The sequence below is a fragment of the Strix uralensis genome, chromosome 18 (assembly GCF_047716275.1).
Source record: "Strix uralensis isolate ZFMK-TIS-50842 chromosome 18, bStrUra1, whole genome shotgun sequence".
NCBI classification, from domain to species: domain Eukaryota; kingdom Metazoa; phylum Chordata; class Aves; order Strigiformes; family Strigidae; genus Strix; species Strix uralensis.
The window spans coordinates 1,883,050-1,905,968 of NC_133989.1; the positions used below are offsets into that span (position 1 = coordinate 1,883,050).

General features: G+C 40.6%; 1 protein-coding gene across 3 annotated transcripts in view; it reads left to right on the plus strand.

Annotated features, from left to right (window-relative positions):
- Window positions 1-22,919, plus strand: part of DNAJC5 (DnaJ heat shock protein family (Hsp40) member C5) — a 34,776-nt gene that overhangs the window by 4,073 nt on the left and 7,784 nt on the right. Inside the window, exons 2-7 of one of the 3 annotated variants that reach the window (XM_074887822.1) lie at window positions 12,877-12,946; window positions 13,162-14,815; window positions 15,497-16,991; window positions 18,023-18,159; window positions 20,525-20,738; window positions 22,710-22,881. In XM_074887822.1, coding sequence (XP_074743923.1) covers window positions 18,053-18,159; window positions 20,525-20,738; window positions 22,710-22,881 — 493 coding nt within the window. In that variant the 5' untranslated portion in view covers window positions 12,877-12,946; window positions 13,162-14,815; window positions 15,497-16,991; window positions 18,023-18,052. The remainder of the gene's footprint in view (window positions 1-12,876; window positions 12,947-13,161; window positions 14,816-15,496; window positions 16,992-18,022; window positions 18,160-20,524; window positions 20,739-22,709; window positions 22,882-22,919) is intronic. The other 2 variants (XM_074887823.1, XM_074887821.1) reach the window with 2 other exon arrangements.

Here is a 22,919-nt window from a genome sequence, read left to right on the forward strand (position 1 = left end):
TTTACTTAGAAGTTCAGTTAAAGTACTTTCTTAATAAAAGCATACAAAGCACAATTGTTAGAAAGTATGTGTTTTAGCTTCAGGAGACACTTTGTTTCCTATTTCAGGCAGTGTAAACTGATATAAAAGAACCGCATTCTGGAGCGAATATTCCTCAAAACATTGTTGAAATATTTTTAATGAAGTGATAGTAGCTACCAAAAAACATAACGGCTTTTTGTGTGCATAGAAGAGCTAAATGATAATAATTATTGGTGTTGGATCACGGGGGTTTTAGTGCATTGTTGATATGTAGGTTTTTCTTGGGAGAACGTGAATAACATTGCTTTAGCACTAAAATGTGCCTTTTTAAAGTCCTTTTCTGCCTTTTTCAGTAGTGCTGAAACACTTTCAGTGCCAGCACGTTGGGCCAACTGTAAAATTTCAGTACGTTTTTCTTCTGGGTGCAAGTTTTTCATCCTCTTGTGCCCGCGTTGGTAGAAGGAAACTGGAAGGCGCGTGGTGCCCAGTGGTACGGTCGCTCCCATGCGAAGGGAGCAGCCTTCGAGGCCCCAGTTAACGTAGATTAGCAGCTGCCATCTCCTCTTTCATAATCTGCTCGAGGATTTTGTAAGGGGAGTGGAGTTTTTCGATGAAAGATTGTTGTGTGGCTTTTTCTTTTTAATACACTTCAGTACCATGATTTAAACTTCATTGGGTGAACGTTTGAGCAAACAGAAAACCCAGTGGATTTAGTCATCTTTCACCAAAGCACTTCTAATGAACCTTTTCTTTTTTTTTTTTTTTTTTTTTTGGTGGCGTGATACAAGCATGCTTTCATTAACGGGTAGTTTTGTGATGGTCTGATGGTTTCTGACAGATGAATGATGCAAGTAGCTAGTTCTGTAGATCTGACTGCACTGACGGGCAGTATCTAACAGTATCTAATCCCAGTGGGGAGAAGTTGATAGAAGAGCACAAACTGGTGAGCCAGCCAGCACCCCACGCTTCCCCCCACCTGCCTTGTGGGCTTCCTCTTCCCTCCGAGAACATATATCTATATATCTGTCAAGAACCATTTTTTAACTGCTTGCTCTAGGAACACTGACTTACACCATCCTGCTGTTGCTTTTGTCACGCGGGACTTCACAATCCTCACTTGGTTTCATCTCTGTCTTACTAAAGTTGTGTTAGGTGGCAGTGGTAGGGCTTCTGGAACGGTCACAGCTTTTACAGGGCAATCTGTAGAAAAAAATGAATATATAGGACCTGTATGTTGATAATATTTTGCAGTGCAGATAGGAAAAGTCCAAAGTTTACTGATGTCATTACAGTAGCCAAATAAACGGTTAGAAAATGTAGAAACTTGCATAGGCTTTGTTTGCTTTTCCCCTTTTATGTCTTTAAATTTTTGGCTGTATTTCAAATGAAAATATTCTTTTTCCCTGCCATCTGTCATAAGATATTTTATGTCTTAACAGGATTTTCTGTTACTGTGATGGTAGTATCTTAGCAATTTTATTTATGCTCAGAAATAGTTTGTAATTTCGTCTTACAGTTCCAGTGCATGGTGTTTAATGTGGGCCTTTGCCTAGACTGGATCAGTCATTAAGGAATTTTCCTTATGAATATGCTTTGCATGGTAGGAGGATTTAGGGACGCTTACTGTAAAAACAAAAAACATAATTAGGTTTAAAGCTGCTTGTAGAGAGGAGGGGGACTTGGGAGCCCAACGTTTTTGTGGGCAGTTACTAATGGCAGTGTCTGCAGTAATCTTGAATGTGCCAGGTGCAGGAAATTCATTCTGCCAAGACTAGGTTGCATCAAGTGACATATTTATAATTTCAGGTTGTATCTAGCATTACTTGATGATACACAATTAAGGGAATTTTTTAAAAGATACGTTAAGAAATGTCTTAATTTTTCTTTAGTTGTCTGTAGCTATAATGGTGGTCCTGCTTCTGATATTTAGGTGTACAAGAGGGAGGAATCAGTGGACAAAATGGGACGTGTTAAGATCTTGTTCAGGTACTGGAGCATGGCAGCGTGTCTTTGGGAGACATGTGACGCTGCGATAACAGCGGGTAGAAGGGGAATAAAATTAATGAGTGTTCACGTGCTTTTACAACAGGCATACACGATCCCTGTGAAATCACCTGGTATCTGCGCAGGGAATTGAAGCAGTGCTTGCTTTTTTAGGTTCTGCTCTAGTGCAGGTCCATCACGGACGGGAGTTATCCGGGTACGGTTCCAGGTCAGACCGATAACTGCTTTGACCTGAAACAGTGGGACGGATCCGATGCGCCTCAACGGGCTTGATCTACGTGACGTTTGGGGCAGGGGACCTCGCTGCGTAGCGCCAGCTCTGGAAGAGGGTGGGATGGTTCAGCGTGGTTGGTGGGAGCAGGTGCCCGGTTCTTTTCCTTCTTGCCTGTGTGGTGTAGCTTCTGCTGCTCCGAGATCCTCCGCTCGTCCCAGCACCCCCCGGCATCTCCTTGAGGAGGAGGGAAGGGACCATGAAATTGTTTGGTGCCTCCACTGGAATCTGAGATGAGATGTTTCTTGGAAACTATAACCAGACATATCTCCTATTCTAAATTGAGTTAAAAAAACAGATTCAGTTACTGTTCAGAGCAGTGAATTGATTTAAGTTCCAGGTTAATTTCTGAGTTGCTGTTCTTTGTGAACTTTAGGAATGTTTTCCATCTGATAACCAACGAGCTCTGTCGAACAGGGATGCTGCTTCTCCACACGTGTACGATCTTTATGTGTGTCTCAAAGTTATTCTGGTCTGAGCGGTGAAAGCAAAATAGGGTATGAACTGTGTCTTTTCTTAAAATTTCTTTCCTCATTGTTAGGGTTTGGTTTGACAAATCATTAGTAAGTCAGTCATTCTTTTGAAGGCCCTAACATTAATGCTGGGAAATAACGTTCTCGCTTTGAGTAGACCATTTTTATCACAGAGCAAAATAAATGCATAATGAACAGAAATGTTTTGCCTGGACAGTAATTAGTGAAAATATTTATCTTCCTTAATAACTGTCTCTTTTTTCCTACAAAGTTCCCCATTTCCACACTTGCTTGCTTCATTCTTGTTGCACTTTTAAAAATTGCTTTGGCACAACATTTGCTATTCACAATTGACTTCGGAAAACCAGGCAAACAGTTAATCAAAAGGTGTTTGGAAGGTGCATAGTTATAATTTCCCAAGCATACCTCGCTGTTTCACTGAGTGGTTTGGATAACAATCAACATGGCTTTGGTTTTTTTATTACTGGTCCTGAAATGGAATATAGGTTGGGTGAAATAACTTGGATGATGAAAATCCAGCGTCTTCTGTGGTTGTCCTGTAGTGCGCAACTCCTTACCTCAGTTTCCATCTTATCTTAAAACCACGTTTCCTCCAGTGACTTGTTCTGTTGACATCTTCCATATAAAGCCCAGTTAGTCCCTCTTGCATGTTAACAATTATTTTTCTATGATGACTTCCACCCTTCCTTGCTGTTTTGAGGCTAAATGTGGAGATGTATAAAATATTATTTTAAAATAACACTGAATGAGGAAAGGTGCTATTTTGCAACTAATTCTGTTCCTGTTAAGGATCTTTAGGAAGATGTACTCTTGGTTTGGGGAACGTGTGTAAGAGTAACACGGTTTTAACGTTGCATTAACAGCATCGCGTCATGTATACAGGCAGACTGACGAGACATCTGCTGTGCTCTGGTGTTAGTTGAGATCAGAGGGAGGAATAAAGGCATCACGGTCACAAAAACCATTGGCTTTGTTCTCAGTTATTACTTTAGGTGGAAAAAAGACTAAATGTGATGATTCTGTACACTGAAACAAAAAGGCATGTACATTTGGAATGGCAGTGATTAAATTATGCATCAGTATAATAGTGGCCTTTTTGTTCTAAGTACTCAAAAGTGTGATTCCAGTCTGAAAACTTAGTTTATAAAATCTATATGCATTCAGCTGTTCCATTTCTTATCCCAGTTGTAATGTTAGAAAACTCAGTTACAATTAAAGTCTACAAAATGTTTTTTCCTTAAGTGCCAGGTTTGCAAACTAAGTCTACGGTCTGAAATTCAAGCTGTGATTTTCCTGTTAATCGCTAGTGAGTTAGTGGGAAAATCAGTAGGACAAATACCATTCTCAGTTACCGTATTATTTCTAAATTATGGGCTGGCTTTTTTTTTTTTTTTTAAAGCATCCACAAAATATTGTTGCCAGACTGAATGGCAGAACTGAGGGCATAGTTTAAGCTTGCCGATTCAATGTATGCAGAGTGAGAGAACAGTGGAAATAAACATCAGTATGGTTTCTGTAGGAGTAGTATAAAATAAATCTCTTTGTTGGTGAAACCGCACTGTATAGTTAGAAAATACCAAAGAGTTTATCTCCTGTAAGAAAATGCCAGTTTAAATTAAAACCACTTTTAATCCACCCTGTGATTTGACTATTTCTAGCCAAATGAGCTGGGTGGAGACAATGTACCAGGTCTTAGTTCCTGAGCACCTCGCAGTCCAGACTGACTGGAACGTGGTTGTTGTATACGGGTTAATGTCTTCTGGGAGTATTATAAGAATATACTTATATTAGCAGTGTGTTCATAGGGACTTTCTTCACTGCTCTGAAAACTTTTGGATGGCCAGGGAATAAATGTGTCATCTCTCCCAAGGTGCTTTCTGCTGTGTCTTACTGGGTGTTTACCTCTGGACATGGGCTCTGTTTTAGTTAGCCTAAGAAGAAACAAAAACATTTGCAGTGAAGGCATGCCCCTCCAGCATTTCCCAGCCTTCAGAAGAAAAGGAATTTTGTATTTTCCTGCCAAAACAACAAGTTTGAGTGATATAAGCTGTGCTGGTCAGTTCAGATTTTATCATGAAAATCTTAAGTTTTAACTTCTTTTGTGCTTCTAAATGCCCATGTGCTGGGGATTGGAACAGGGCAGGTGTGAATCTCATCTCCTCGTGCCTTTTCAACTGTTTTCTGTAACATCTGACACTACCCAGTGAGGAGGAATCTGTGGTATGAAGATGTCTGAAGAATGTCTGCATGTCCAAAATTTTTTTTTTTTTTGGTGGTGTTTGTATCAATTAGTTTAGTAAATCTGTATTTATGACTTGCCATTTCACTTGCAGTTTTTTCAGGTCTGTTCTACCACTCTGTGTTTGTGTGCTTTGAGGTCTTGTGATCGCTGGGGGAGTGTCGGCCTTTCTTCAGATGAGGCTGGCTGTGGAAAAAGGAATTTGTGTTTTCTCTGTCAGTTGAGTTGTGTTTGGGGCAGAGATTTATGTTGGGGCCTGGAGATGATCTGCTTGGGGGGCTTGGTCTGCTTGGGTTTGGGCTCACCCCCTCACCATAGCATAGTTTGAGTTCGAAGGGGTTTTATCCTACAGCCTGTGCCCTGTTTGTGAGACCACTTATTCCTGGTGATGCCTTTTGGGTTTTTTTTCAGGCTTAACTGGATGGTGCAGTTTGGTGTCAGGAGGTACTCGGGCCAGTATTGCAGCTTGCTCCCAGCCCTTCAGTTCTTGCAAAGAGTCTGGTGATCTCAGGGTGGAAAAGAGCATCATGCTATTTAAAAAATGTTATTGGTGTGATTATGACTTTAATCTGTCGTTTCTTGGAAGCAGTGGTTTTGAGGGTGTTCTTAAAAGTTGTCGAAAATACTATTTTCAAGCTTTTACCACACCGATTGCTCTGTCCTGGCACATTTTTCTCAGCTGCAGGACTGCAGGAGCGACTTCCTATTGTGTTTGTGATGTTTGACCAGCAGGGAATGGGGACAACTGGTGCCTTTACGCCAAGGACCTGTCACCCAAAGTTGCTGTAGCTCTGCTGACCTGGATTCCTGAGCTGTTGTCCTGGCTTGGAGTGCCTTAACCTGGAGCTGTACCGGCAGATCGCTCGATTGCCAGCCTTGCAATAGGGAAAGAAAAGAGCTGTGGTTTGGTTTTATTTTGGGGTTGGGTTTTTTTTGTTGCTGTTGCTTTTTAACATTTCCTATTAGTATTCTATCTTGCCTGAAAAGACAGATTTGTTGTGCTCTTTTTGCCTGTGTTTCTTCATGATCTAATAAAGAAGTCTTTGAAGGCATGTTAGAAGCCCATGTTTTCTGTTTTTTACAGAAGGAAATTAAAATGTTCTTTTCTCTGGCAGTTTCTGTGAGGAAGTGAAATAATGAAATAGTGAAGTCTCCTCCCCACTCTCCACAAAAGCTGGGGAAATGCAGTTGAACAATTAGGAGAAGAAAGGATTTTTAGACATGCTTAATTTTTAAACTTTTCAAAAGCCAAAAATCTTTGGAAATGAAGCCTTCACAACTTAACTGCGTGGATACAAGTGTTGCTCAAGTAATTATGCACCTTCTTAGGCTGGGAGGACCCCATCAGATACATGAGGTAAAAGTAAACTGGGGGGGGAAGTTTCTTTTCTGCCTGTATTATTAAATAAAGAAGCTTAATTTTTAGAGTAAGATCTTGTAGATTACCAAAAACTAATTACCCTATGAAGTAGAAAGAAAGGCTCTGACATTATGGAGACAGTTACATTGGATTCCTGGTGGCCATATAAAGGCATTTTTGTTTTTCTCTTCCTGAGCTAGGTGGCTTGGTGGGTGGTTTTTTTCTGGAAACTTGGCTTTATAAACTCTGCCATTCAGTTCTGCTTGTTTTGCTTCTTTATTAATAACTTTTTAAGAGGATGACTTGTGTGTTTGGTAGGGAAGAGATAACTATTAAAGAACCAAAAGGCAGAGATTAATAACCTGAAAATAGGGTGAAGTTTGTCAAAGGGAAACACCAGACTTGACCATTTTAGATCAGGTTGAAGATATGTGAATTACCTTCTGCTGTTGGTACAACCTCATCTTCATTTTTGCTTTTTTACCCTTTAATATAAACTATTCCTTTCAGAGTCATTAACAAAAACTGTTCATGATTGAAACTGCCAAGAGTGTTTATTTGACAACAAACCAATTCCAAAAATAAATTACTTGCAAAATAATTTTGGCCTACATTTTGCAATTTGTAGAACCATACTTTTACATTATTTAAATTTTGAGGAGGGGGAAACCCTTATTTACCTTTTCATCTGCCTCCACAATTGATAGCAAAAGAAGATAGGAATTAACTTTTTTTTTTTCCCCTCCATCTCCTGCTACTGTAGATGAGTACAGAGGATAATCTCCCCCTGCTGTGCCCTTCCAGATTAATTTCTGATATTTTTTTTTCTTCTCTTTTGCGAACAACTTGTAATTTGAAAGGTGTATTCATGTTTGGGAAGATCATTGTGTCCTTTCTTTTGCCTCTCGGACTGCTTAGATGGCTTTTTTAGATGTACTGTCACCTCACTTTGTTCCTTCTTTTTGAGCAGGCAAAAACTGCCTGTGCTGTGAAAAGGTGCTGCTTAGGCCAGCGTTACGTCCTTGGCCTGTTGCTGAAGTGGTTTTGCATTCCTGTGTGTGTGTTGTACAGTTACTGCTTCACGCGATAGAAATGCTTGGACTAGGTGATCCTCAAGGTCCTTTCCAACCTAGATGATCCTGTGATTCTGTGAAATCTCATCCTGACCTACGAGCGGTCAGGGATCACATTGTGACAATTGATCCAGTTTGCTGAACCTTTTGTCACATGAAACAATAGGTAGTTTTTCTTTTACTGCCGTTTACAAGCCTTTAGTTGCCTTACCTACAGGTGTGACAGAGCAGTATAAATCCCACTTCTATGGGAGTAAACCCATCTGTTTCTTCCAAGACTTTTTCTATAGTTTAAAGGTTTAATGCTTTGACTATATTGGTATAGTCATTAGCAATATGATTTTTTTTAAATTGATATAGTTATTCAACCCACCTAGCACAAATGGAGCTGTACCTCTGTGTTGACACTTTTGAAGAAGTTTAAAATATTTCTTCTCTAGAAGAAATAAGTGGCATCAGTATCACTCCACCCACAGCAGTGAACGTTGTGGGTTTTCTGATTTGTTCTAGTGAACTTGTGTGCCCTTCAAACACTGCATAGATTTATGTAGAGAAAGAATTAAGGGTAATGAGGCAAGCAAACAGAACTACTGTTTTTTCATAAATTTGAAAATAGCTGAGTAAGCAGATGTAGGGTTTTTGTAGCCTTGTGCAGTTTGTGACACTTGCACTCTGCCACATAAATGACTGTAATGCCACAAACAATAATTTAATTTTGCTGAAGGATTAAATAGTAGCAATGAAATCCTAAGTAGGGAATCCACTAAAAAACCCCAAGGTTTTAAAGAGTAATTCTTTTAGTTGAGGAGAAAGGATAGAAAATGTGAATCTAATACTTTACATCTTTTTCCCCTAATATGGAAAACCTTCTCTAGTAGGTTTGAATCTTACTCTTGTGTAGGGTACAAGGTCACAAGTCTTTGTAACGGGTTGGTCAATGAGACTTAAATGGCTAAATTTTAACCTGCTAAGCTTATTAGAGAAACAACACTTGTATGGCTGTAGTTAGGTTTGTCACAAGTTTCAGTGTAACCTCTCTTTGCTGTTAATGGTGGATGTTACGTCAATTTAGACAAATTTAACAGAGAAGTTGTGTTGTCCCAGATTTCATTTATTTAAAAGCTGTGTGTGTGTTTTTTTTAACTCATACTTAAGAGTATTTAGTGAAGAATTTAGCGTCGCAGTCTTTTACTGTTGGAGACTTATCTTCTGTTCCCAAGACAAGTGAATTTGGCCATAGTAAAGTTATTTTTTTCTGGGAGAAAGATGTGTGCATTTAATTCCCTGGATACTAAATTAGCTTTACAACAGGGTTTGTGTGTTAAAACAGAATGTTTGAATGGATATGAAATTTCTCACATGACCTTTAGCAAAAGGCTACAAACTGAATCGCATAATTTAGCTAAAAGGCTTTTGTGCTGCGATACAAAAAAATATAAGGAACACCAGAACACTCACTCTGAATGCTTTAATGAAATAGTAAATGTTAGTGCTTCAATTAATAGGTTAAAAATTACTATTTCAAGACAGCTAGGGGAGTGTTCATGAAGAGTACTTTAAAAAAGGAGTCGTCTTCCGAGCGCACTTACTAGCCAGTTTGCTTTACCTTCAGCATTTTCATATCGTTTTTCCAATACTGATTCATTTGCACATGATGTGAGCAAGTAAGGATGTGAAAGTGAAGACTTGGGAGTTTCTGTTTTGTCTTAATGATTTTTTTTTTAATATTTGTATTTGCCTTAATTGCAGCATTATTTCTTTACATACATGATAAGTGTGATATAGCTCACATACATGACAGATGGATTATGAAGCCAGGTATCCTAAAGATACTTATCTCTTTTTGTTAATAGCATATGGAGCAGGATGATGGCAATTCTGTTAATAGAACTGTTAAATAAAAATGGTTCTCCTGCATCTGTCAGAGGAGGTTAGGGTAGACAGAAGAAACAGATGTGCTTTTTATCAAAAAGCATGGGTCTGAGAACACGTCTGATTTCTGTAAGGAGAAGGTAGTATATAGCTCTTGGTTAGAGGAAGAAAAGGTGCTGAGCACTATGGTCGCAGCGTATGGGGGAAATATAATGTTGGATAAATTGGATTCCAATTTGCAGGACAAACGAGGCTGGAAGAGCTGCTTTTGGTATGAGCAAAATGGTTGAAAGAGCAGGCGAACTTCCTAAGCGTATTTCTTCCTTTGTGTTACAAACCTTATCACCATTTTAATGTGTTGCTGCATTTAGTTTGCATTCGTGTAGCTTTGCTTTTGTTATCTTTTCTTCATCATTAATCTTTTTTTCTGATTTTCATACGTACGTATGTATTCTCTGCTTCTTCAACAATTACTTATTCCCTTCCTCGGATTTTTTTTTTTTCTTCTGAGTCTTTGTGTTTTTTGAAACCGGGTAAACATCCATTAATCTTGGTTTTAAACACTTCCGTTTCTTCCGGCATCTGTCCTTTCATTTTCTCGCCTTTTGTTTGTATTGTGAACATCATGTCATAAGGAGGGCAGATACTTGCAAGCAGTTACAAGCAGGGTATTATGTAGAGCTCTGGGTCAGTGGATCTGGCCTGCTGCATAATGAGATTGGATGGGTAGATCAAAACATCCCTGAGTCACTAAATTAGAATTGCCACTTGCACCAGAAACCAGGTGGGCAAAGCCCCGGGAAGGCAGCGTGCTGCCGCTGGCCGCCGTGCTGGCGGGAGCGAGGAGGAGGGGGTGCGAAGGAGCCGGCACGGGTTGCTCATGTACTTTGATTTTTATAAGAACTAGTTCCCTTTGGAATTTATTTTGGGTTTGTTTGGTTATTTTCAGCTGTAAATCAGGCTTTCTGCTGTTAATGAAACTTTCTATTGGCACAGTAGAGAGGCTGAAGAAAATATTGCTGCTTGCATCCATGTTAAAATAAAAATACTGATACATTCTGAGTTCTGTACATGGCTAGGTATTAGGTATATATGCTGTAAAAAATAAAGACTTTTCTGATGGAGTTTTGATGAGGCCTGGGCCAGAATCTTGTATTTGAACTATCCGAAGCTTCTATCCACACATCATCGTGTTTTCATTATATGCCGAATGTTGACTTTAGCAGGATAGCTCATTTTGTCGAAGGCAAGCAAGTGTAATCAAATCTCTAACGTACATTTGGACTTTGCTTTCTTCTCCTATTTCACTGACAAGATTTCCAGCTGTGTACATCCATAAATTGAGCATACTGTAGCTGTTTTTCAGTTTGAATGTCAACATTTCTGAAGCTTAGGTTGCTGACTGAAACAGGATTAGTGGTAAATTTAAAGATGGTCTTCATCTAGGTATGCAGGCAGGGCTGATTTAGGAAAAAAAACCTTTCTGTGTATCTGCTAGCTGGAGAGTGAAGAGAAGATTTAGAGTGACCAGAGGCAGAACGGGTGGACCCGTCCATCTAAGTCTGTTCTGGTCCCCAGTGCCCTAAGAGGAGGCTTTTATAGGTTCACAAAATAAGACATTTTGCATCCGAGTCTAGCATTTAATATGGCACAGGGTCCATCCAAGTGGGAAAGGTTAAATTCTGCCTGTAGCTTATGCACTCCCTGCCTTTTGTTTTTCAGGAAAAGTCCTTTGTCAGTATCTATCAAATGAACTAAATAGATCCATCAACAATAGGCTGATTATTTTCTTGTTGGTTTGTTCTTACTCATTTATGGTTATGCTGTGAAGACTGAGCAGCTTCTTACAGGCTGCATAAAATAAATTCTGTGGTCAGTAATGCCAGCAGCTTGCTGGGTGTATTCCCAACATCTCAGTTTGCCACACCAAAACCTTCTAGTTCGTGACAGGCGTGTTTTTTTAATTGAATGGGGAGTTTATTTCTCAAGTGCATTCAGAGCTTGTTCTTTGGAATCTGTTGAAAGGGTTTGGATGATGATTAAGCGATGACTTGCCGGGTAAAAGCTGCTCTGAAGTCCCACTTATGAAGTTTATTGTTCGGTAATCTAACGCATAAGTGACTTTGTGATTAATGACATGGATTAGATGCATCTTGTACCTGCTTAATGAGAAAGATATTTTAATCTGTTGCAGTGATTTTTTTTTTTTTTTTCCCTAAATTTTTCCATAGCAGCATCTAGGATTTATTAGGCTCCTCTTGCCCACTCCTTCTCTTATTTTCATGTGATCAGTGATCTGGAGCAACCTGTCTAGCTTTGCCTTCACCGCAAAGAAGGGGGGAGGTGTTGCTGGCTCATCTTGGGTTCTCTTCCTCCTTGTACGCCGAAATGAGACTTGTTTCTTCTTCGGGTAATCTGCTTCAGGATGAGGGAATGTGAATAGGATAAAAAGGTGGTTTTCTCGATGGAAATTTCTCCTGGCCAGATGAGCTGGCATTGCTCTAGAGTTTAAGCCCATGAACCAATTTCGATGCCAGGTGGAGTGGCATTAGAAGTGGCCTAGTGGCACTCAGCTGCTCCAGGCACTTGCACGTCTCCATCAGCGCTGTTAATAACTTGTGAAGAAAGGTGCTGTACAGACAATACTGGTTTTCTATTGAAATTTAAAAAAACCCTACGCTTATGTGTCACGAAGGCATCTGAACGCCACTAAACCTCTCTGGGCTGTGGCAGAGTCCAGCTCTGCTGCGGCTTGGCCTGTGCCGGAGCTGGGCTGCTCCCTCGCAGGGCGGCAGAACCCCTGGGCTGGAGCTCGCAGCTAAGCTGCTTTAGCTGTCTCTAACAACGTTACAGATTATCCAGACTGGAAAAACACGCTTCTCTTGTTTTAAGTGCAGATATTTTACAAATGTGTGAGTTGAAAAAGTCCAAAGTCTTAAACAGATAATGGTTATTAGAGCTTCTGTGTGACTGGTATCTTTATTTTAGGTAAGTGTGTGTCCTTCACATGGTAAAAGGTTTGGGAAGAGAGGCTGCAGCTACAGATAAAAGCGTAAAGCCCTTGAATCTGTACTTTAAAATATTTGTAACTTACTTTGACAGCTAATCAATTCTAAAGTTAAGTATTTACACTGTGGAGACTTACTGTAGTATAAAATGTTTTGGACAGTAAAACCACTCGTGTTTTTTTCTGGACTTCCACATCAAGGCGGCGTTGGAGTGAAAGCATAGTGAAAATTCGTCAGTGCAGCCTTTACAGGGCATTCTCTGGGGCCAGCTGAGCGTGTCGTGGGAAGGTGGGTCCCTGTTGAACACCTCCAGACTGCAGCGTGCCACCACATTCCCACCGGCGTCAATACTTACCTGCTTTAAGTGGAAGTTTTATATAAGTATAGAAGGTTACATTTCTGTTATTTCACTTCCATCTTGCCTTTGGCGTATTACAAAGGATTGTTATAATAAAATAATGTGATGATAACTTTGCAGTGAGCCCTCAACATACGAGGCCGTGAACAATTGATTTGCTTTTGTTTTGTCTTTAGGAGATTCACTTTTAGAGGTGTGTGTGGAAGCTGTTACCACTTACCTTAGAATATTCGAACAAGATACCAGGTAAGTGCTGTATTTGTTTGTTTCTTGTAGCTAAAAAAAAATCCACTCATTTAAATGCAAAATAATGCCGAGGAAACAAAGTTCAAAGTTTCTTATAGAAATCTCTTTAACACCTGACAAAGCCAAGCTTAAAACACCTCATATTTTTCTTGATAATGCATTCTTGTATATGCTTCTCTCCTCTCCCCTTTAAAAATGATTTTTTTTCACCCTAGAAAAATACCAGATTGTGAAAACGACTCTAAATGAATCTGAGACAGATGGACAGGATGTGGAGGCCAGTGGTGCTATTTCATTTTTGTGATAAATCAATATTTACTAAAGTGGTTTTTTGGCTTGGTGTTTTTATTTAGACTTTTGCTAGTAAATACTGGTTAAGATAGAATAATTTAGTTTAAGATTAACACCTGTAGTTAATTTTCTACACTGGAAGTCTTTGAAAAGCTAGTAATCTTAAATTTAACTGACATATTTTACCACGTAGTCAGTAACCAGAAAAGCTTTGTAGAATACAAATCTTTCCTAAAATACTCTAGTGCTTCCTAAAGTTGTATAATAAAGCATCAACTAGACATAATTTTTGTAAGAGCTGGCAAAACATCATTTCCAGGCTAGGCTCTTTAATCATCTGCTAATATGCTCTTAAAACTGTAATTGCAGAGGCCTTGACATCATTGCAGATAGCTGGTATTAAAGACACTTGCAGGGTTGGTACCTGCGTGGTGTTGGGCTGTGCTAGGACAGCAGCCGACCTCCTCTTCTCCTGGCCAGCACTTCCAGCATGGCTTTGAGCTTGTCTTTCTTAATCCTCTTCTTTCCTATCTGCCCCTTCTGGCGATTCCTCTATTCTCTGTGTTACTGGCAAAGTATGGAAAGACTCAGAAGCTGTTTTGTTCTGGTTTCAACCAAACTCACTGCAATTTGGATAGAGTATCCATTCAGGTTAATGATTCTCCACTGTCTTATGTCTAGTGGGTAAGTATCATTTACCATGTCAGGAGGTGGTGGATTTTCTCTGTTACAGCAGGATTTCACTTTTTGGAACAACTGTTGACAGCCAGATTCCCTACATTGAAGAATTTTCACTAAAATTGCTGTGAACAACATGTATTTAAAGGTCTGTGCATTGACAGATGCATTCATGATGTGATTTAAAAGAAATTTTTCTTGTAACTTGAACTTATGACTATGCAGGTATTAAGAAAATTAAAATTCTGTGAAGATTGTACCCCAATGTCGTGCTGTGGTAGTATTTTTAAAGTTAATGTGGCTTGGTTTCCTCTGCCCCTTCTAATTTTTATCAGTTGGAGCTGAACAGCCATAACTCACCGTCTGTCCTCCGGTGAGGAAATCCGAGTAAGCCGCTGTGCCTTGGAAAAATACACAAAATTATTTGGATATGTGAAAAGTGATATTTCAGGCAACTTGGTACTTGACAGTTTCCACAGGTTTGTTAATGAATAAATACTGAATACTTCAGCCTTGAAGTGAAATAAAAGTACTGTTGTTAGCTTGCTTCTGGATGCTAACGACACTGGAATATCGTTGATACTGCGCGCTGGATCAGCCCTCCATCACTTCACTGGTGCAAGGGGATCCCTTCCTAGCAGGGATCAGACTCCTGCGATTCGGGGTCGCTCCAAGCGGCTGCTCCCTGCGTGAGCAGTGTCAGTAACCGCCGCCCTCCCTCCTGCCACGCAGCTATGAGCACGTTTTCTTGGAAAAGTTGCCCCTCGTTGCCCCCTTGCAGTTAAATTCTTTGCAGCGTCCTGCAGCGGGCTCAGGTGAAGGTTTTGTCCTCCCTCCCTGCTTCTGGCCACCTGATCTGCTGTCACCCCTTTTTCATGCCGGCATTCATTGGGATGTTCTGTGAGTATTTAATTCCCTAAACTGGCGGAGAACTATTCATTTTTCTTGGCTGTAATAATAGCTTGCCATTTTAATGAGTTAAATACAATTTACAAAAGGGTCAGCAGACCTGGCAGAAACGAAGATATCACAAGTTTCACGAAACTTGATAGGATTCTTTTGGGAAGATAAAATTAGTCTTTTTAAGGTTCAATTTACTGTTGATGTATTTAAAATGTTAAGGCTGGCTTCCATATAACCTATCAGGTTTAATTTTTTTCAGCAAGGCGGTACCAATTATACTTACCTGGTTGTGCTTAAAACAGTTGAATTTTCTGGTAAAGCTGACTAATGCAGGATATTCTGGTACACAGATGGTTAAAAACTGCGCTGTTTAATCCAGGGGATTACCTTTCTTCAGAGCCCAGAGCCTTCTGAGAGAAACCTCTTCAGGGCATCCTGCTTGGTTAGAATACGGAGCAGATGGCTTGTTGCTGCTGCGTACAACACTTCTTAAAAATACAGAGCAGCTTTCAGTACTGTGAATTAAAGCCACTTGTAAAAACAGTAGGATAGATAATATCCTGGTTTATGAAGTACTCTGAACTTAAATAACTTGCACCTTTATTGTCTGTTTCATATTTGAAAAGCCAAAGGTTGTGTTCCTCGTAATAATGCTCTTCTGTTCCCTTAAATAACAAGCTTCCCAGATGAATTCCCATTACCACCTTGTCCTCCGCTCTTCTGCCAAGGCCAACGTGTCCACTTCATACCAGTTTTGAAAAACAGACACCCCATTACAAGGAACTCCAGATACCCTGAACTGTTCAGACTGAAGCAATTAAAGATTGCAGCAGTGTGGAATTTTATTCCTATGGCTGTCTTTAGTCTTGACAGGCAGCCTGCAGACTGATAGACATCGCCCGGACCAAATTGAATTCATTTTTCTTGAACAAATTGGCCACTAATTTAGCAGGGGAGATTTTATTAAGCAGAACGTAGTGTATACCTGTGATCTGCAGCATCTGCGCACCAAGGGCACGTTGGATTGGTTTTAAAGGAAGCTTGTTACGCCTATAAAAAATAGAGCTACAGACTTTAAACAGAAAAGTTCATAATGCCCTCGAAGCTCCAGTTTGAAGCAATGCCTTTGGAAGAGCTAAATTAACATGTACAATCTCAACCAGGCTGCTTTTTTCCACCCCACCCCCCCGACTTCAGATGAATCCCACAGGTCCCTGGCAAAGAGCAGTAGCAGTAAGACATGCTGCCCGTGGCTGGATGCTGCTGACGGGTGACCGCCGTGATAGAGCTGCAGGAGAGTGTCCGAGGAGGCTGCGAGGAAGCGGTGGTGGTTGGAGAGTGGGAGAAGCTGGCGGGGGAGCCAGGGCAGCGGTTGGAGCAGGCCCGTGCGATTAGCTGGATTACCAGAGAGACGTCAGGATCATCAGTCTTTGACCTCAGCACTGGGACCGCTTGGGCAGAGGGGGCTGGGAGCCTGCAGCCAGGTTGACCCGTAGCTGTGGATGGGAAAAGCTGTCCCCAAGGGTTGTGCCTGGTGTATTTCTGGATGTGGGATTTTGTTCCTGAAATACTTTTTTTTTTTTTTTTTCTCCTTTCACTGAATCAGATTGTGCCTAAATAAATAAGTTATTTGTGCTGTGTCTCACAGGACTCAATAATCTTCCTCTCATACAGAAACCTTTTGGTAGCTGAACAGTATCCTTTAACAGAAAGTAAAAGGTTTTCTCTCCCTACCCAAGTATTCATCTTTCAGATTTGGGATGTGAGTTGAATTCTTACAGCATTAGAGTTTAGACCTTTTATTTTTATTAATAATAATTTATAGCTTCCATATTAGGTAGCTTTTAATTAAACTCACCAGAGCTGCCAAAGACTTCTTGAAGGAAATGAGTTGAGAGTTTGCTAGTTTAGCTGGTGTTTTCCAGAGTTAAACTGATGTAAAGCTGGAGAGGCCAAATGCGGAAGAGGAGTTAACAGTAGGCCTGGAGATGAACAAAAAGGTTGTTCAATGTCTCTGTCCATGTCCTTGCCACCTCGTCACACTTGTACAGGCATGACGATCCCCCTGTGTTGGTAGAAACAGAACTGTTGCTTGGTGAAGCGTGTCAACACTGTGAGGTCACACCAAGAACCAGGCAGCGCAGGATGGGATGTCTGGGAGTGTTTCTTTCAGGTAGCCTTTTAAAAGCTGAAGTTATTAACTTTGTTATATAAGATAAAGGGTTAAATTAGAAAAGTCTGGTGCTTTAAATATCTTTTTCAAAGACTACATAATCTGGTGTAGGCTAACTGTAATGACATAATCCAAAAATAGCCAATAGTCTTCTCTTCGATGCTCATCCTTGTTGCAGTTCTGCGGCTGAAGAATGGCAGATGCTAATCTCCTCAGGGTGTTAGAGGACATAACCGTATCTGCCCGTGGCGTGGCACAGGGGAGACCTCTCGGGTCTTTCACACTTGAATTTGGAGCAGGAGGTTAATCCACGTTCAAGTAGCGTGATTTTAACTAGAATAGATGTTAAATGTTTGATCCACGACTTTAAATAATGAGAGGGGAGATCTCCAAGTGGACAGGCATTCCCTCTTGCACAGTGGGGTGCAGAGGCCTAGTCAAACTGGATTTGTCTACAGGATTCTGCTCAACCTGGTGTCCGTGATGAGACGGGAGGCTGGGGTTTTGGGAGGTGTGCGGAGGTTTGGGTGTTGTTGGGTTTTGTTTTGGTTTTTTTAAACCAATGAAAATGCAAATGCAATCACCCCTGTGCAAGTGTGGTGCAAAAAAGCAGCCTCAATGTAATAGCAACCTCTCTGATGTCAAGTTGTTTTTGTAGGTATTATCATAAATAAATAATATTAAGACTAATAAAGAAGATGAAGTAGCTTTAGGGATGTGTTAGGTAGTACATATCTATAGCTGTACCTCAGCTGTTGATTTGGGGGTTTTGGAATGAAGAGTTGAGTATACACAGTTGTAATCCAAGGGTGCCTGGTGTGCTGAAAATGGAATAGTTGTTTTTACTGATAATTCACTGAGTTTTGTCACTTTTTAACTTCCACATACATTAAGAGCCTGTTCTTTTCACAGCACATCTAAACTTTATAAAAGATGAATTTTTCACGCGCAAACTCTGGTTTTAAGGATGACTTGATTAATGAGGTCTGTGTTCTTCTTTGTTGAAGTATTTCTTAATCTTTTCTTGGCAGGGGCCAGTTCTCTCTTCAGGTTAGTTCAAGATGGCAGACCAGAGGCAACGTTCGCTCTCTACCTCTGGGGAATCGTTATACCACGTGCTGGGCTTGGACAAGAACGCCACTTCAGATGATATCAAGAAGTCATACAGGTAAAGGTTGAAGTTTTACACCTGTTGCCCAATAGCACTGATAACTTTAATTAAGTATTCAACAGATGGCCTGTTTATGTACAGGCTAGAGTTGGTTTATTTAAACCTTTTGCAAGAAAAACATGTAAGAAAACCAGGTGAAAACATGGTTGCTTCTTGCAGAAATTGGTGTGAAAACATGCCTAGGCTTTGGATATAAGTGCGTTAAATTTTTACATCTTATCTCTAAGTTAAAATCTCAGATATGCAGTATCATTCTGAGAGATCTTTATCTAAAGTTGAACAGAGTTTTAAGCCAGTGCGATCAGAGTTAAATTCTTCAGGTTACGTAGCCTTGTGTCTGGCTTACAGGGACCACAGATGTGCAGTACTGCCCTTTTGTCCATCATTTCTAATTATGGCACAGTGAGGTATAGATTAAATATGCAAATAAGCATGAAAACTAAGCATCAACAATTACTTTTTTTCCTAAAAACCCATTCAAAATTTCTTACTCAGTGTGGAGCTACTATTTTAAAAGAGGATCTTTGTCTTTATTTCTTTTCTTAAGGAGCTAGGCACATGAACAAAGCCAAAAAGAGAGTCCTGTAACATCCTCTCTTTCCACATTTCCCCCAAAATCTGCTTAAATGCAACTGCTTCTTCACCATAAGCGTGAGCTATGTAGACTATCTGACAAGCGGCAATGTATTTGGCATTACACTAGGGGTCAGTAGTAATCTTTACACGAGGATATTCTTTTTCAAAGTTGTTTTCTTTTAGTCTTTAACATTTACCAGAACTTTTTGCCATTCAAAGCTTCATTTTAATACTGATGGCCACTGTATGATGAAGTCTGTGAATAAACTGGGCCCACAGATTCTCAAAAATTACCTGTGTCTTCCTAAAATCTTGAAGTGGAAGTTTGAATCGGTAAACTTCAAGCCTTAGCAACTGGAAAATAATTTTACCTTCTTGGAGGAAAAACTGCAACAGTTTTTCCTGGGGAGGAACAACCCAGCTAGATCCTGCGGTGAAATGTAGCTGCTTCATACTTACCTGAACCTTCATCTAATCTTGTTTCCTCTGCTCCTTTACACAAGGACTGACCACCTCTTGTTTTCACTCCATTTGAACATCCTTTGCTGGCCTGTGGGCTATGGGGTGTTTGTTCATTTAGGAAGTGGGAAATGAAAAATTTTTGTCTGTTGCACCCTGATAGTAGCTAAACCCTTCCCAGGTTTATATAACTTCCCTCTAATTATACAAACTGTGATTATTTCAGTCCTCACTGAGGCTACAGCATTAGTGGCAGCCGTGGATGTTATTTAACTGAACAGCATCATTTACAGTTCGAGTGTTTCAAGCCTCAATTTATTGTTTGAACACTGTGATATATTTGCATGCACATCCAAACCTGTGCTTGCCCAAATCTTTATTTTATGTTTGTCAACGTTTCCCCGCTGCAAAGTTGACATGTAAACATCTGCAGGCTTCTAGTGTGTTTCTCAAATAAGGGACTTTGTGGTAATTTCTGTAGGAGAACAAGTACGTTTTTTGGTGGAGGAGAACTGTTAGCATACAATTCTCTATCATTTTTCTGCTTGGGAGCACATTTTTTCTGTTTGTAAGGAGTCGTTTGGCCAGTTTTCTACTGATTTCTATAAATGGCCTGGGCCATCTCAGAACTAGCAAATTTATCAATGCTTAATCTGATTTTTTTGGTGCTATGTTCAGAGACCTCCGGGGACTGTAAAGTGCTGTCGTTTAGCTGAAAGATCTGTCATGACGAGGGGAGGCACGTTGTGATTTCCTGATATCTCGGAACTCTGAAGCATTTTCTATTCTAGCAAACCTTGAACTGAAAAGTACTTTGTTCCTGCACAGGAATTGGTGAATTAACCACAAAGTGATTGTCTATTCTATTTTTGTGTTCAGACACTGCAGATCAGCTGTGGCAGTTTGCTTTTATTTGGTCTTTGGTACCATATCTTAGACTTGTGGTGTGTCTTTTTTCTGTTAGCTTGGTCTTTGCTTTAGCAGGAGCAAAACTTAACTTGTGGAAATTGCTGGAGCTGAGGGGTGAAAAAAAGAGTACTACTTTTCTTCAATGTCTTTCTTTTTTCCCATTGGATTTCTGAGGGCCGAATCCAACAGTCTGAAGTCCATCCTGTGAACTGAGCTAGACACTGCTGTAGCCTTTTGTTATCATCTAAGGAAGAATCATCGGGGAAGTTGAATCACAGATGAAGGAAACCAACTGGAACTTGAAAGTCTCCTTTGAGTGACAGGCAACGGAATTAAAAAAAAAAAAAAATCAAAAAACAGGAACCCAAATCCCAGTTTTTAATCTATAACGTTCTCTTTTTTTTTTTTCTTTCTGCAGGAAACTGGCATTGAAATATCATCCTGATAAAAACCCTGATAATCCAGAGGCAGCAGAAAAATTTAAAGAGATCAATAATGCACACGCAATATTGACCGATGCCACAAAGCGAAACATTTATGATAAGTATGGTTCTCTGGGTCTGTATGTAGCAGAGCAGTTTGGTGAAGAAAATGTGAACACATACTTCGTGCTATCCAGCTGGTGGGCAAAGGTAAATAGAGGTGCAAAGAGAAGTTATTCTGGGTTGGCATTTAAAACTCTTAAAGAGCTCCATTTGATAATTGCGCTTGGTTTTACTTTTGGAACTTGCTGAATTTCTGACACCTGGTAATTAACCTTCTCTTACTGTGTTGCAATCTCTACGTCAGAAGTATTTTTCTATTATCTTTCAGTGATACAGGCCTCATAGGCAGGACTTAGATTACTAAGAGAAGCTTGGACCTTTCTAGTGAGTTTAAAAGTGAGGAGGATTTGGGGGGTATTCTCTTGGGTAATACCTGCTAAATGGTTTTGCAGAATGAGTCCTGACTCTGACCTTGAGCTCACACGGGTGATCCTGTTTAGAAGTAAGCTTACAAACTTAGAGGCTTCCTTGAACAAGTGTCACGTCTTCAGCTCTTCTCTCAAATCACTCTGGCTTGAGACTCCAGGTTATTTGTTCACTTGCCCATCCTTGTTTCTCTTGCAGCAGAGAGAATCACCAGTATACCAAAATCAGACTGCAAGCTCATGTAAAAATTAATGTGTAGATGCTTTCTGGGAGTCTTCTGCCAGTACCAAGGAGTTACTGTATTTTACTGGACTTGAATTATTTTTGTGTGTAATACGGTTCTATCTTCTTAAGTAATACATTTTAGAATTGCCTCATTTACTCAAAAGTGAAAAAAAACTATGTTGCACATTACACATTTCTCATACTGAAATTGTCCAGGCTTTTGCATTCCGGGGTTGGTGTGATTGCAGTCCTCTTGCACAGAAAGTAGTAAGTAAAAGAGCGTGACTATGAAACTGAAGTATGAAACCATAACTGCACCAGCTTACTTATTTAGTGACATGACGTTGTTCAGAGTGTTTTATGGCTGATTAAAACCTTCTCCTACTCTTGGTGTTTCATTTCATGGGTTTATTTTTCTGCCCTTTGCCAGCACTGACTCCATGTCTTGGTTCCCCTGCAGTAAGAGAAAGGGAGTATCACTGTGCTGGTTTGCAAGCTTTAGAATTATTTTTTCAAACAGTTGCCCAGTGACCTATTTTGATTTTGCCCGTTGTCACTGTGATAAGCACCTGGCAGGTGTGGCTGGCTTCGAGTTGTGTTGCTCAGGTATTGGTGGCATCTCACCTCAGCGCCCCGAACCTCGCTATGGTGAGCTTTGTGGCCGTGCCTACATCTTTGGGTAGGTCCAGGTCTCTACTTGTAGGTACATCGTGACCTCTACGTCAACTAGCTGGTGTAAATATTTTCCAGGGTTATTTATGCAAGCTACAGTCTGTCCTAGACAGAATCATCTCGGTTGGAAAAGCCCTTGAAGAGCCTCCAGTCCAACCATGAACCTCACCCTGACCGTTCCCAACTCCACCAGATCCCTCAGCGCTGGGTCAACCCGACTCTTCAACCCCTCCAGGGATGGGGACTCCCCCCCTGCCCTGGGCAGCCCATTCCAACGCCCAACAACCCCTTCTGCAAAGAAATCCTTCCTAAGAGCCAGTCTGACCCTGCCCTGGCGCAGCTTGAGGCCATTCCCTCTTGTCCTGGCGCTGGTTCCTTGGCTCAAGAGACTCATCCCCCCTCTCTGCACCCTCCTTTCAGGGAGTTGGAGAGGGCCATGAGGTCTCCCCTCAGCCTCCTCTTCTCCAGAAACTATTGTATACCTGTATTAAAATCCAGAGGTACTTCTTAGACCTGTATCTTCTTGCAGATGTAGAATAGTCCACTTAAACCTAGATTGTAGGAATTCTTCAAGTAAACCAGGTTGGCAGTATTCACTGCAGTGTAAAATGTTGAGAGCTGCAGCCAGTTTTGCACATATTTTTAAATATATCTTGGTGATGAAGCGTAAACCAGTAGTTAGTAAGTTCTGTCTCTGCACTGCTGTATTTTTGGTCTCTGGTTTCCATATCAAACTCGGTGGTCACGCGTGGCAGGCAGAGGTTATGACTATTTCTTTGTCTTCTGTCTCTGCAGGCCTTGTTTGTGTTCTGTGGGCTCATCACGGGCTGCTATTGTTGCTGCTGTTTATGCTGCTGCTGTAATTGTTGCTGTGGGAAGTGTAAACCTAAACCTCCTGAAGGCGAAGAGCAGGAATACTACGTCTCTCCAGAGGACTTGGAGGCACAGTTGCAGTCAGATGAAAGGGGTAGGTGAAAATGCTGTGAGATTTCTGGAATGACCATC